At 39.8% G+C, this 15,000-nt stretch overlaps 1 protein-coding gene, 2 long non-coding RNA genes, 1 other non-coding gene and 1 pseudogene across 12 annotated transcripts in view; 2 read left to right on the top strand and 3 right to left on the bottom strand.

Moving 5' to 3' along the window:
* LOC138042125 (tetratricopeptide repeat protein 28-like) overlaps positions 1-8,457 on the top strand; it is a 25,803-nt gene extending 17,346 nt beyond the window's left edge. For all 7 annotated transcript variants that reach the window (XM_068887907.1, XM_068887902.1, XM_068887901.1 and 4 more), the window contains 2 exons: positions 4,489-7,383; positions 7,887-8,457. In XM_068887907.1, coding sequence (XP_068744008.1) covers positions 4,524-7,383; positions 7,887-7,906 — 2,880 coding nt within the window. In that variant the 5' untranslated portion in view covers positions 4,489-4,523 and the 3' untranslated portion in view covers positions 7,907-8,457. The remainder of the gene's footprint in view (positions 1-4,488; positions 7,384-7,886) is intronic.
* Positions 8,458-8,788: 331 nt separating this feature from the next.
* Trnaf-aaa (transfer RNA phenylalanine (anticodon AAA)) lies at positions 8,789-8,861 on the bottom strand. Its single transcript has one exon. It is a non-coding gene; the product is annotated as a tRNA-Phe (tRNA).
* A 1,930-nt stretch (positions 8,862-10,791) lies between these two features.
* Positions 10,792-14,153, bottom strand: LOC138042176 (uncharacterized). The gene is made up of 2 exons (XR_011130950.1): positions 13,411-14,153; positions 10,792-12,328 (listed from the first exon to the last, which is right to left on the bottom strand). It is a non-coding gene; the product is annotated as an uncharacterized lncRNA (long non-coding RNA).
* On the bottom strand, positions 12,342-13,356 carry LOC138041704 (piggyBac transposable element-derived protein 4-like; annotated as a pseudogene).
* Positions 14,154-14,929: 776 nt separating the features above from the next.
* The window catches only part of LOC138042166 (uncharacterized), a 16,274-nt gene continuing 16,203 nt past the window's right edge, over positions 14,930-15,000 (top strand). For all 3 annotated transcript variants that reach the window (XR_011130936.1, XR_011130935.1, XR_011130934.1), the window contains exon 1: positions 14,930-15,000. This exon is cut by the window's right edge and continues 1,380 nt beyond it. This is a non-coding gene — a long non-coding RNA (uncharacterized lncRNA).

Genomic DNA, 15,000 nt, shown 5'->3' with positions numbered 1-15,000 from the left:
TGTAAGGAAGCGTTAAGTCGCCTTAAATCACCTTAAGTCGCGCTGATTTTTTGGGCAATTTTTTCTTAAGTCACTTTAAGTCGCCTGAGTGTGGTACTTGTACCATACGAAACAGTTCTGTAGCATTAAAACGATGTGAAGTCATACATACATATATATATTGCATCAGGCCTACTCTGGGGACCTTACTCGTGAAACCTAAACATATACATACAAAGAAAAGTAACCAAAGACCAAACATTTATGATACAGTGCCTGGCTGTAATTGTTTTTAAGCTATGTTTTGTTGAGAATTTTCCCAGATGAGGGTAAATGAGCCAAAGTTGCGTGACTTGTCACGCGTGACTGTTGCATGACACGTAACGGCGCAAAACAAAACCCTTGTCGGAGGATGCTCGGTTGGCTTTTGTTTGCCTAGCCTTCGGCTAGGACTTTTACCGCTGACAAGGCGGTTGTCGTTTTCCCATTTCACCTCTGGGAGCGAGGTTGAGATCCCGAGAGATCTCTGAGCACCCTCCTGTAACCAGTTGGGCCCAGAGCCGGGGTTACCCGAGGGGTACTTTCGACTGGCTCGATTTCTCCCTATACCCTGTAACTCAACATCCGCACAAGTCGTCAAACAGTGTTCAGAGAGTGGCCAACTCTCACCCACCTAGACTTCACCAGAATCATGAGCTATTGGGGGTAAGGTACAATTTTCTTATATATTAAGCTGAGAATTCTGTTGATTAAGCTTGTGGGAAGGCAATTTTGTCCCCACTGCCTGTGCTGGCTTGTGCTGATAAGCATGCGCATAACCGCTCGCTTATATCTACCCGCATTACTTTTGCACAGCTGACATTCTCCAAAAATCTGATTTTAACAGTTTATTCGCAATTTTATGCTCTTCGAAGCTATTGCAAGTCTTTGGTTATTCAAGTTAAAGGTTTGTTAGATTATTTCTGTAATTTTTGCTATACTTAATTGCCATTTTTGTTGATTTGCTCGAAGTAATTTCCATATTTTTGGTACACGGCGTCGCTCGTATTGTCCATTCGATCAAAAATTTACAACTTTACCTTGGTTGGCGAATATGGTGCAGTAGAGTCTGTTGCCACTATTTTCGGAAATTTTTTTGCACGGAGATACAAAACTGCAAACGGAAAATTCTTATATGTTCAAGAACATACCTTTTAGCTTGACTTATGACGAAAAAACAGTGATCTATCGCTCATTTTGCGAGAACAGGCCGCTTTTGACATTGATAACAACAACTGGATCGATGCGTGATAAAAATTGATAAGAAACAAATTTAACTTACCTCAAGGAAAACTTGAATCTTCCCACCTAAATGGAACGTAGCTCGGTCACGAAAAGAACAAACGCAAGCAGACTAATCAATAAGTCTTTGGAACGCGTCGTTCGGATTTGTTTCGTTTTTAAAACAACAAAATACATGCGGAACCGTGAAGTGTAAGTGTCCGGGAAATAGGGCAACATTCTGTAAATTTTAATACCTGACAGGTTTACAGTTTAGTGATCTAATTTTTAATTTCCAACAATAAATTTCTTAAATGTAAAGTGACACGACATAAGTGATTTGCATGAAAATGCAGCCAGCTTTGCGACTTTTTAACTAGTCTTCAGTAGATGCCTTTTTGTTTTCGGCCTGATTACGCAGAATTGCATGGAAAATTTTTCATCCTGTGTCTTCAAAGTAAAATCCCAGGGTTAATTTTAGCTTGGGTTATAATTAATATGCGGTTGGAATTTTTCCAAGTAATAATCTCGGGTTGAAATTGTTAATTTCAGTGTTTTCAGTTAATACTTGTGTGTTCGTTTATTTACTGTATCATTTGTTTGTTTAGTATAACCCAGGAGTTGAAATTGTCTTTATTATTTACAATGTATATTCATCCCAAGCAAAGGGGCTTATTAAACCCTGACAATGAAAATATTCCACGTAATAAGGCTCAAGCTTCCATCTTTAGGAACCAATCAGTTAGATTAGGATAAAGTGTAGAGTGGCTGCGGGACTCAAGTCAGTAGAGAAAATGGGGTATCTTGGCCTACAGAGGAATGTCACAATAAAACAGTAGTAGCCGAAGCCATTCTGTACAATGTAGGTTAACAAACAGTGTCATTTTGCTACTAATAATGATCGAAATGTTTTGTGTGCAGATACAGAAATTTATGATCTTGATTTAAGTGTTGGATCAGTTTGAGTTAACCCCCCTGAAAATACCTAAGCTCGATGGTTGTGATTGATAAAACATTAATCAATTTCCTATTCAATCAACCTGGTTGCTTAATGACATCTTATGAGCCTGTTAAGCTAGTCTAGTGATTTGCTGCTTTTATGTTTGTAGTTTTGAGAACAATAGAGTTGAATTCGGGACAACCAAAAGTTTGGTTAGAACGGAATTTGAATCTAGGGGTCAACCGCATGCAAACTCAGCACCCTAACCACTGGACCACGCCACCTCCAAAATCAATCATGAATAAAATTGTGACGATTGCTATTTTGGATAATAAGCAAGTAAACAAGCCTTCATTATGATTATGGATATCTTCAATATTATGAAACCTCTCACTATTTTATGCGTATTCCTGAAATTGTACTTAAATCATGTACCGGTAATTATTTAAATTAACCCTTTGATACCCAAACCAGCCATATGTAGTATTTTACTCTGTCTTACGCCAGACGATTTTACTCGTCAATGGAGAAACCCCAGGAGTCAATGGGTTAATTACTCACTGAGAAACTATGTGCCATTAAATATGAAATGAATGTAATTAAACACATTTACTGGTATTCGCTGTTTGAAATATTTTGGTTGGCAGACTGTTATACACTAGTGATAGTAGACAGTGGTATAAAGTGTGACTTTTTAGACTGATATCATACGGTGCTTTACGATGCTAAATTAGAGACATCGTTGCTAAATTAGAGATGTTGAATTGCATTCTACAAGTATTTACTAAGATCATGGACTGTTGCCACGGATTTTCCTGCAAATTTGCAGATGCAGATTAGTGAATGGTTTGAACCATAATAACAACGAACAACGCACTTAAACATTCCATTGGTAGTACGATGTCTAAGTGGCTACCCACATGTATGCATTGTGTGCGTATTTTTTTAAACAATGCCGAGAAATACGACGAAACATCGGGAAAGCTTGAAAACAAACATAGAGGCTTATTACTCAAGGCTCACTCACAAACAAACATCTACATCGTTGGTAGTGAAGGAGAGAGAAAGGCATAATTCAGACGGCCGGATCATGTGTCTCTAGAGTAAAAACAGCCGATTTTGCCCTAACGAGCAACCTTTCCTATTGGAAACGTGTTAGCAATTCAATTAGTTCAATCATTTTAAAGTCCCTGGATCAAAAAACATGGATTAACCAGGTTAGAGAAAAAAACTATGACGGAAAACCAGTGATTGAATTTCCAGGTCCAATAATGGTAGATTTAGACCTGAAAAAAAAAAAAAAAGATTTTGATGTCAATTTCAGAAAATTGAATATTACACTCATAATGACGTCTCCTCCTGTCTTTTTGGTGTCAGCTACATACCTGCTGCGGGATGTCATCGTGTTCCTATAGGCTTAATTTTCCTTAATTTCTAGTTTTTAATGTTCCTTGATTATTATTGTATAAAATGCACTTAGTCTGTTAAGTACCCAAGTATTTCATCACATTACGGGCTATATTCCTCTTTATTCTGTAATGACAGTCTCCGTAAGCCGAAATCATTCCTTGGAAACCCCTGATGAAGAAAGGTATTTTCTTTTGAAATACTGGCTTAAGATATTTATTCCTTTCCTGTTCAATTAATCTTGCTGTGCTGGTTTAGCATCCTGTAGTCAGGACATTGAAAGTGCCACTAAGACGAAAATTTTTGGTTTTCTTTTCGAATTTTTTCAACGTCAATTAAGTCAATATGTTCAAAATAATACAATGCATTTAAATTTGGAACGATAGAAGCAAGATAAGTCGGGAAATAGCCAGCCAAAAACCGCTAAAAATCTGTCCGCCATTACTCGGACTGCATTGGAGAAGACTGCGATTATTTTGTAAGCGGTCTTCACTTCGTGGGCGTTTGACAAAGCGAAGAAGTCGATCAAGGAGTGATGTATATAATATCAGCAAAAAGCAACTCGGCGATCTCTCACATCTCATAGACGGCATGGTAAATTAGCCGCGTTTATTTTGAGCATTTGCGCATATGACGTCAGGCTTCAGGCGATCCAGCTAGACCCAACCCTTTTCCTTGCTCATGGTCATTTGCCGTTCGAGTAATGGCGGAGAGCGAAAACCGAGAAACTACGTTACAATAATCATACTTTCCGTGGGAATTTTGAGGTAAAAATTGGCACGATACCAATTTAGTGCGTCTGTTTTCAAAAACTAAAGAAAAAAGGACATGCCAAATTTTCGTTTTAGTGGTACTTGAACTTGTTTGTGTTTTCGTTCATTTGCATTCTTGGTGTACCCCAGATTGCTGAGAAAACCTTCCTGGTTGATTATTAAGAATGGTGGATAGAAAAATGCACGATTTGGAGAGGCACATGCAAGAGCTTAGCATTGCAAGGAAGGAGGGAGACAGACTTGGCGAGGGTTTGGCTTGTTTCAAACTCGGTACATACTATCAGGAAGCAGCTGACTTTAATCAGGCCATAACAAATTACACGCAAGCATCAGCCATTTTTAAGGAAATAGGTTTCAGGGCAGGAGAAGGAAGAACCTATGGCTATCTCGGCATCGCTTATGAAAGTCTTGGTGATGTTAAGCAAGCCATAGTCTACCACAATCAAGATCTTAGTATTGCCAAAGAGTTAGGAGACCGGGCAGGAGAAGGAAGCGCCTATGGCAATCTCGGCATCGCTCATAAAAGTCTTGGTGATGTTAAGCAAGCCATAGTCTACCACAATCAAGATCTTAGTATTGCCAAAGAGTTAGGAGACCGGGCAGGAGAAGGAGGAGCTTATGGCAATCTCGGCATCGCTTATCGAAGTCTTGGTGATGTTAAGAAAGCCATAGTCTACCACAATCAACATCTTAGTATTGCCAAAGAGTTAGGAGACCGGGCAAGAGAAGGAAGCGCCTATGGCAATCTCGGCATCGCTCATAAAAGTCTTGGGGATGTTAAGCAAGCCATAGTCTACCACAATCAAGATCTTAGTATTGCCAAAGAGTTAGGAGACCGGGCTGGAGAAGGAAAAGCCTATGGCAATCTCGGCATCGCTTATAAAAGTCTTGGTGATGTTGAGCAAGCCATAGTCTACCACAATCAACATCTTAGTATTGCCAAAGAGTTAGGAGACCGGGCTGGAGAAGGAAAAGCCTATGGCAATCTCGGCAATGCTTATCAAAGTCTTGGTGATGTTAAGCAAGCCATAGTCTACCACAATCAAGATCTTAGTATTGCCAAAGAGTTAGGAGACCGGGCAGGAGAAGGAGGAGCTTATGGCAATCTCGGCATCGCTTATCGAAGTCTTGGTGATGTTAAGAAAGCCATAGTCTACCACAATCAACATCTTAGTATTGCCAAAGAGTTAGGAGACCGGGCAGGAGAAGGAAGCGCCTATGGCAATCTCGGCAATGCTTTTCAAAGTCTTGGTGATGTTAAGCAAGCCATAGTCTACTACAATCAAGATCTTAGTATTGCCAAAGAGTTAGGAGACCGGGCAGGAGAAGGAAGAACCTATGGCAATCTCGGCATCGCTTTTCAAAGTCTTGGTGATGTTAAGCAAGCCATAGTCTATCACAATCAACATCTTAGTATTGCCAAAGAGTTAGGAGACCGGGCAGGAGAAGGAAGCGCCTATGGCAATCTCGGCATCGCTCATAAAAGTCTTAATGATGTTAAGCAAGCCATAGTCTACCACAATCAAAGTCTTAGTATTGCCAAAGAGGTAGGGGACCCAATAGAGCAGGCCAAGGCGTGTTATTGTATAGGTGTTGTTCATGAATTTTTGGACTCCTTGATGAAAGCTCTCAACTACTATCGTCTAAGCATTCATTATTTTGAAGAAACAAGGCGTCTTCTTCAGTCAGAGGATGCATGGAAAATTAGCTTTCGTGACACAAATGGGTTTGCGTACACTGCTCTGTGGACAGCACTCTTGAAGAATGGAGAGGTTGATGAGGCTTTGTATGCTGCTGAGCAAGGGAGAGCACAGGCTTTGGCAGATATTTTGAAGATGAAATACTGCATTGATGAGAAACCTACCTGCACGATGAAGGTAACTATGTCTTTCGTCATGAACGACCTACCTTCACAAACTGTTTTCACAGCACTTAAAGGGAACATGATCAGCTTCTGGTTGCTAAGAGAAGATATTGGGATAAATTTTAGACAAAGGAAAATCAAAGAAGGAAGTGCCTGCTCTTTGATGAAAAGTACTTTTAAAGAGATTAATGTGGGGACAGTTGTACGATGTGAGAATCGTTCACTTAATAGACAGCCCAGCAACTTCTCGAGCAGTGGGGAAGCTGTTGAACAAACCGTTCAGTCCTTGAGCTTCTCTGTGCACTCTTTGCAGCCGTTGTATGATGTCTTAGTAAGTCCTATTGCAGACTTGCTCGAGGGTGATGATTTAGTCTTTGTTCCTGATGGGCACTTTTGCCTGGCTCCTTTTCCTGCATTGAGTGACTCTGTCAGGATCCGTGCAATTCCCTCGCTGACCACTTTAAAATTGATCGCCAGTTCACCTGACGACTTCCAAAGTAAGAATGAAGCGCTGCTTGTGGGCGATCCGTGCTTGAAGGAAGTCACTTATGGCACCGGTGAAGCCATGTATGCACAGCTGCCATGTGCGAAAAAAGAGGTGGATATGATTGGAGAACTTCTGCAGACCGTGCCTCTTACAGGAAAAGATGCAACCAAAGCTGACGTGCTGAAAAGAATGGAGTCAGTTGCTTTAATCCACATTGCTGCACATGGTGATGAGGACTTTGGAGAAATTGCTTTGGCCCCAAACCCAGAACGCAAATCCCAGATCCCTGAAGAGGAAGATTACATGTTATCGCTGAGCGATGTTCATGCAGTTCGTCTTCAGGCAAGACTGGTTGTGCTGAGTTGCTGTCATAGTGGCCAGGGAGAGCTAAAATCTGAGGGTATTGTGGGAATAGCCAGGGCTTTCCTGTGTGCTGGTGCCCGGTCTGTTCTGGTGTCTCTCTGGGCAATTGACGACGAGGCGACCTTGATGTTCATGAAGAGTTTCTACCAACACTTGGCAGATAGAAAAAGTGCAAGTACAGCTCTTCACCATGCTATGAGATCTCTTCGGGAGACAAAGAATTATTCCGCCATAAAATACTGGGCGCCATTTGTGCTAATTGGTGATGATGTCACCTTTGAATTTGGGCAACCCGAACATGAAAAGAATGGTAAGTGTTATTTAAATATGACTTTAATGACTTAATCGCTGTACCTTGTACCTGTTTGTAATCAGGAAGTTGTCGAAAGGCGCAGGTACTTTCTTCACAGAGAAATGGTTTTAAAATCGGTTGCCAGTGTGGTTATTTTTACTCGAACTGCTTTGGCTAATACCTGAATTAAATAAATAATGTCTGCATTCACCGAGTCAGCTACTTCGGCCTTCCTGCAGATAGCTAGCTGTTTGAACCGTGTTAGGATGGACTGACAGTGAACCTGATCAGTCATTGCCAGTTGCTTATATCAAGTCAAGTGAGCTATTGATTTCCTTAAGTGTACATGTCAAAGTAAACTGAATAGGAATTGTTTCTATTAACTAAGCACAAACAGTTTCATGAATTAAGAAAATTGTTATATTTATTTATTTACTTGCAAATCAGAACGAATTCCTTATTGCCATTTAACCCACTACTTGTTTCTTTTTTCCTTGTTTTTTCTTTTTTTTCTTTTTTAGAAACGATGTCCAAAACGTGAAAAACCTACTTGGACTCTGAGACGTTGATATGTTATTTTCCTTTCTTCGATTATATGAGTTATTGAAAACAATTCGATCATTGATGCCTCAGTAGCAGTCAGACTAAAGATATCATGCCAATTATAGTTAAAGTACCATGAGATTTCAGTAGTATCAAGATACTGTCCAAATCCTTACATTTGTGCCTTGTTTTGTCAGCACCTGTACCAGGATTAGTTAATCACTTGATAGAAATCAGGGACTTGGCAAAACGATTTGTTTCCATGACTGAGGATCTAGCTGTCATGTTAATTTAGCCCTTCAAAAAACTTTAAAATAACTCCCAAGCTATTACGGTATGTTTCTCGGGTGACAGGCTGGTGACAAGTATACTCTTTAGCTTGCCATACCAACTTTCCATTTACAATATTATCAAGTGACAGTGTAGGGAATGTGTATTTTCTGTGTTTCTGTAAGGTTGGCCGAAGCTAAATAAGCAAATTAATTGTTTGGGAGGCAAATGTCTATAAGCTAAAAAACAACCTAGGAAAGTAGACTGTTTGACCTTATGTGTGTGTATATATATCTATATATATATATATATATATACATAAGTTGAAGGATTAAAGAGGACGCATCGATTCTCTGTTACTCTGAGTTTCACGCCTAAGCGCTCGTCAGACAGAACTTAGGCGAGCGCTTAGGCGCGAAACTCAGAGTAACAGAGAATCGATGCGTCCTCTTTAATCCTTCAACTTGTGTATACTTAGCTCTGCTACCACAGCATTGAGCACTTTACGCCAAGGTTAACTCGACCTCTCTCTCTCTCTCTCTCTCTCTCTCTCTATATATATATATAGTGACAGCGAACTACTAGCAGATCCATTGAATGAAAAACATATTACCGTGAGTGGGAATCGAACCCTCGTCCCCCTGGTTTTTAGTCGGGTGTGCTAACCACTGCACCATCACGACCACAGGGTTCCCTGGCGTATAACATTCAGGAACAGGACGTACATCGGATCATCCGAGGATGATTCACAGGCTACTAGCTAATAACAAATTTACAAACCCCATGGCTAACCAATCACCTCACTGATTGCTCTGTTTCCAGCAGGGTTGTCGTGATGGTGCAGTGGTTAGCACACCCGACTAGAAACCAGGGGGACGCGGGTTCGATTCCCACTCAAGGCAATATGGTTTTCATTCAATGGATCTGCTAGTAGTTCGCTGTCGCTATTTGTACACTCAAATCACTCAATATTTCTAGCAAAGCGTTGTGTATCCTTCGGATCCTACTAGCTTGGGACTACATCGTTGGATTTCCAGCCTTGTTAATTCAAAAATATATATTATATAGGAGTTTCATGCTCCTTGCGGAGCAATCATCAGGCAACTGCCAAAAATGACGGATACAAAAGTCGATATACAAAATTGGAAAATACAGAACAATGCCTACTGGGGTGACATGCAGAAATGTGATTGGTTAAGCTAAGCGAATACCTTCTTTAACAGGAATTTCTTAGAATGTCTACAATTAGACATCAGTTCGCTTCTGTTGTTCAGTGATGACATTTCGGGTTTTGCATATCGTCTTTTGTATCTGTTATTTTTGGCAATTGCCTGATGATTGATCTGCAAGGAGCGCGAAACTCTGAGTAGCAATAAGTGTCTTTGACCAAATAATCCAACTCTGCAAATCTACGTTGCTCTAGTTTACCTATTGAGCACTTTAATAGCTGATGAAACCTTCAATTCATTATATATATATACAAATGTAAGAAGGAAAGTATTACTAGTTACTCAAGTTTCACTCTCAAGACGATCGTCTGATGATCGCCTTGAGCGTGAAACTCGAGTAACTAGTAATACTTTCCTTCTTACATTTGTATTTTGCTCTGCAAATTCTTGCATTGAGCACTCCAAAGATAAGTGAAGCAACTTCATCTTAGTCTATTCGTTTGTATATATATATATATATATATATATATATATATATGCCAGTGAAAAAAGTGAAGACTTCATCTGCTATAAAAGTGCTTGATGGTTAAACCAGAGCTGTGAATAAAGATGAATTTCTGGAGTTGGACTAGTTCAAAAACATTTAATTGCTACTCGGAGTTTCATACTTCTAATGAAGCAATCATCAGGCAACTGACAACAATAACGGTTACATGTAAAGATATACAAATTTGAAAGTGGGGAACAATGCTTACTAGTATAACGTGTCAAGATGTGATTGGACGGCAAAAGCGCTAAACGATCGAGTAAGACTATTTTAGGTGAACGCGGTCCTTAACAGAAATTTCTTAGAATGTCTACAGGTTGATGTCATTTCGTTTCTATGGTTAAGTGTTGACATTTCCGGCTTACAAATTATGAAATATTTTTCCTATAATACCTTTGCCTATGGGAAAAATATTTCATAATTTGTAAGCCGGAAATGTCAACACTTAACCATAGAAACGAAATGACATCAACCTGTAGACATTCTAAGAAATTTCTGTTAAGTACCGCGTTCACCTAAAATAGTCTTACTCGATCGTTTAGCGCTTTTGCCGTCCAATCACATCTTGACACGTTATACTAGTAAGCATTGTTCCCCACTTTCAAATTTGTATATCTTTACATGTAACCGTTATTGTTGTCAGTTGCCTGATGATTGCTTCATTAGAAGCATGAAACTGCGAGTAGCAATTAAATGTTTTTGAACTAGTCCGACTCCAGAAATTCATCTTTATATATATACATATATTAGTTTCAGCTCTAATCAGACAAAAGTTGGAATTTGATTTCTGTTCTCATGCAGATGGTCCCAGCTAAACGATAGATCACCAAAACGGCAATTTAACAGTATCGCACATGTGACTCATTTACCTTTAGTTCTTAGACGATAAAATTGGAATACCCAATTGCTTGATTTAATGATCTGGAGATGTAACAAATATCTTGCTAAGCTTGTTTTGTCAGGCAGTACTGTAAGTTACGGCTGCCTATTTTTTAAGTTCAGTCTGTTGACGTCTCTAAGTGAAGACGTCGAACTAGAGAAAAGGTGGCCGTAAACGTTAGGTCTATTTCCGTAATGTTCTTTTTAAACATTCAATGTTCAAGGAGTCATCCAATTTATTACCTACAATAAGCGCCAAAAGTGTTGAGACACTTTTCCCTGTTAAGGAATCTTGGACAATCCCCTCCCCCTAAATCTTTTCCTCTAACCCTCTCTCCCCCTAACAATGTTGTTTTCTTTTCATCAACACTTCCTTTATCTGTTACCAATATTGAAGGGGGCAGGTGGGGGAGAGGGGGGAGTATGAGTGGAAAATGTAATGTTAAAGTGATCTTACCCCCGGGGGGTACTCGATGTATCCTTGGTTGGGGAGGTGCGGCGCGGCCCCTCATACCCTGACCCTGTTTAAGACAAATATCGCTGATTTTCTTACCCATTTTAAGACAGAATTCCGATTTTTGATACCCTGTTTAAGACATTTAACCCAGTTTCAGACAAAAATTGATAAATCGATACCCTGATTAAGACAAAAAATTATAAATTCGATACCCTGTTCAAGACAAAAATCCCGAAAAACAGTCTTAAAATACGGAGTTTTTGATTTTGGTATTGAATGACACACAAATTGATTTAATATGCTGAGACCAAGACAGTTTGTCATTGATGGTAACCCCAAGACACGCAGTAGAGGATATGTACCGAATAAAATCCTCACCCAACTTTAGAGGTTTTACAGGACCAATGAAGGGACTAATGCTCAAAATCATTGCCTTCGTCTTTTTGCGGTCTTTCCAGTTCAGTGTCTCAGCTACTTTTGTCGCTTATTGTAGTTTTGACCATATATGAGGTCCTTGGTATCTTAGAGAATGCTTTTCATAGTTAACAGGAAGGATTTTTAGCTGACTTCCTTTAAGTTCACAGTATTTCAGTGTGTTTGTTTTGATGTTGCAATATATCTTGGTAAATATCCAGTTTCAATTCTGTTGTCCGAAGTCCAAAGTCCCCATTCCGTGATCCAATGATACGGTTAACTGCTATCATGGATATTTGTTTACATCTAAAACTATTGTTAACAGCATTGATTCCAATCAAAACCAGAAAAAAAGATGCTATGCAAGTCTCTACGATGATATTTAAAAGTATTTAATACTTTTTCTTAACAATACTAGAAGGATTGTAAAATTACGATATCTGTTACAGAGTCATACCATAACCAGATATTGCATTGTGTGCAACAAAAACACAAAAACTTGTTTCCAGTCACACACACAATTCTTTAGTACATATTTCCCCGTTAATCGGTCACATAGTTTTCCATGGTTTAGTGGCCATTGCGATTGCCTCTGAAGGAAGAGATACAGAGTTTGGTTCAATCCCACTTAAACTGCCTTCTGCGAGACAGAGAAATCTTACGCATGCGCAATCAGGGTGCGACCTGAAAAAAAAAACACAAATGGAGAAAAACAGTTTAAAGTCCAAAAATGGAGTCGAAAACTATACTTAATATATACTAAGGGGGCTGGGGGTTATTATACATAAATACAAGCCCTGTGACTTTAAAATGCTTGTGAGGCAAAACCATTATGCAAAAACCTGGTAAAACCATACATATTTACAAAGAGCATATGGAAATTTTCCTTTTTGTCTGTACAACTTCTTACCCCCGTTTAAACTGTTTGACTTTCTTTTCTTTTACACCACAGATTTCTTTTGATAGGACAGATCTGTTGGACCTCACTGTCCCACATGCGAGAGTTTTTCTCCTCAAGTACCTCAAATAATGTGACTGACGTATAGTAATAATTGTCCATGAAGACGTAATATCCCTTGTCCAAGAATGGTTCAATTATAGACATTACCACTTAAATCTCTCTCCACAATATTTCCTTCCTTACCAGTATAAATCTTGCTGTTTAAAAAATAGCCACTACTGAATTCTGCAAGTCTTAAGGCTTTATTCAAAATCTTCCTCGCTTGATTGGAAGGAACTGCCTGAAGTGCACTTTTCTTGTGAACTTGATCAAAGCTTCATGTATGGTTAGCTGCCTCTGAGGCTTATACACTTGCTGAAATCTAGGTATTATTATTGTTCACTTATTGTAATCAGCAGAGCCAGCCGTGGGTGCCTGGATGTTATCTACAAAATGTAGGTAACGCAAAATCTGAAGGAATCTACCCCTGGGCATTATACTGGCGAAAAAGGGAGAGCTTAAAAGCAGGATCTGTGCTCCAATAAGAGCTAAGGTTTGGTTTAGTGACCCATGTTCAGTTACAGGAACTAACCCAAGCTTTCATTTCATCGGTCGTGACCGGATACCACACAGAAGATTCGTGATGGTCCCTCTTCTGTTCTGCATATAAATTAGTTTGTTCTACTAGCAATTTCGATACCTCCACCGTGAAGAATCATCAAAAGAAATCCAGGCATGATCGAAAGTTTTCAGAATTAAGATTTATTCCAATCGGTCATCTTCGTGAAATAATTCTACTAAAAGTCTCCTCTGACCAGTCTTGTACCTCTATTTCCATTTCCTTCTCCGTGCCCTCGTCAGATGTCGATTCATCTGATTCTTCATGGTCGAATCCCGACTCATCAGAGTAAAATTCGTTCTCAGAGATTGGGTGTTAAACAAAATTTCATCTTCATCAACGAACAGGATATTTACAACACTTCGATCATTCCTTGAGTCGGAATCCGACGAAGTATTATTTTTAGCTGCCGCCATTTCAAAATCACTCTCCAACACGCTTTTCTAATTGAAAACCTCGAAATGTTTGTGAAAAATGGCCAACTCGACGATAATTCAGAGGGATGCTGTATGTATGCCCTACCGAAATGAACTAGTGGTTTCCAGGCCTCAAAACGTGTGATCAAGAGAGAGCGAAGTGGGACTGTTTAACAAATCGAAAGAGGGTTTGCCTTGCAATTGTCTGTAGTCTTGTCGACAACGATATTCGTCATCACAGGGGTCAAAGTTGGTGTGGACTCACGAAGCGGTGAGACCGCAACGGGTGAGTCCACAACAAATTTTGACCACTGTGATGACGAATATCGTTGTCGATAACAGCAGACAACGCTGAATCCCTTTTGATTTGTTTTTTACCACAATATTCAACGCCAAAGAAAGTGTTTATTTCAGAGCGTGAGCAAAATCATGACTCAAAGAAAGAGCAAGCGTTGTCTATAACTTTCTCGCAATATGAATGGTTTATTTCCCAAAATGAGCGTTCCTGTTTGGCTATTAAATTGCGTGACAAATTGACGCGAGCAGCGTTGTCTAGACGCTCATGGACAACGGCAAATTAGCCAATAAGACTGCGAGATTACAAGCAATTGTGGTAAAAATTTATTTGGACATATTTGTCCAGCTACCCGGGGGGGGGGGGGGGGATAATCCCATATGAAACAGACCGGATGCTCGTCGGAAATTTTGAATTAAACCCCTAAAGGAGACCATCTGGGCGTGGCTCAAGCTTTTTGTGACCCCAAAAGGAGACCAATCTGGGCGTGGCTTAAGCATTTTTTGACCCCTAAAAGAGACAAAATCATCGAACGCTTTTATCTAAAAGTAGTTTTTAAAAGCATTGTCATAAATCTCAAGTTCTTCAATTCAATTCTGTGTGAGTTCGTGAACCCCTAAACGAGACCTTGGCGGCTTAAAATATTGGCGCTTTGCCCGGAACACCCTAAGCGAGACCAAAATCCAAAACTTACACCCCTAAGCGAGACGACGAGCATCCCCCGGGTCCAGCTAGTATGTTAATTAATAGTGTTAAAAATAGGGATATCGAAGTCACTGTTTCTTAGTGAATATCTGATCCCCTTTCGACTTCTGGAAAGGAGCAGAACGCTATCATAGAAGTTTCAATTTAGGACATGGTTGCGAAAAGAGATTGTTTTTTTCCCAACCCTTCATCTTCGCTTCCAAACCATTGTCGAACGCACGTCTTCAGGATTCTGGTTTCCGTTTTCTATACGCCCGCGGGGGAGGCTAGGCTGCTGCAGCTACAAATGTAGCCCCGCCTTTTGCGGGAAAGCAAGGGTTCTGAGAACGAGATTGTTCAATGATGGCGAACGAAGCGAGAGAGTTTTTGTCGGAAATGGTG

The sequence above is a fragment of the Montipora capricornis genome, chromosome 3 (genome assembly GCF_036669925.1).
Source record: "Montipora capricornis isolate CH-2021 chromosome 3, ASM3666992v2, whole genome shotgun sequence".
Taxonomy (NCBI): Eukaryota; Metazoa; Cnidaria; class Anthozoa; order Scleractinia; family Acroporidae; genus Montipora; species Montipora capricornis.
Note: the sequence above shows the minus strand (reverse complement) of the source record. Positions and strands in the feature narration are given on the sequence as shown.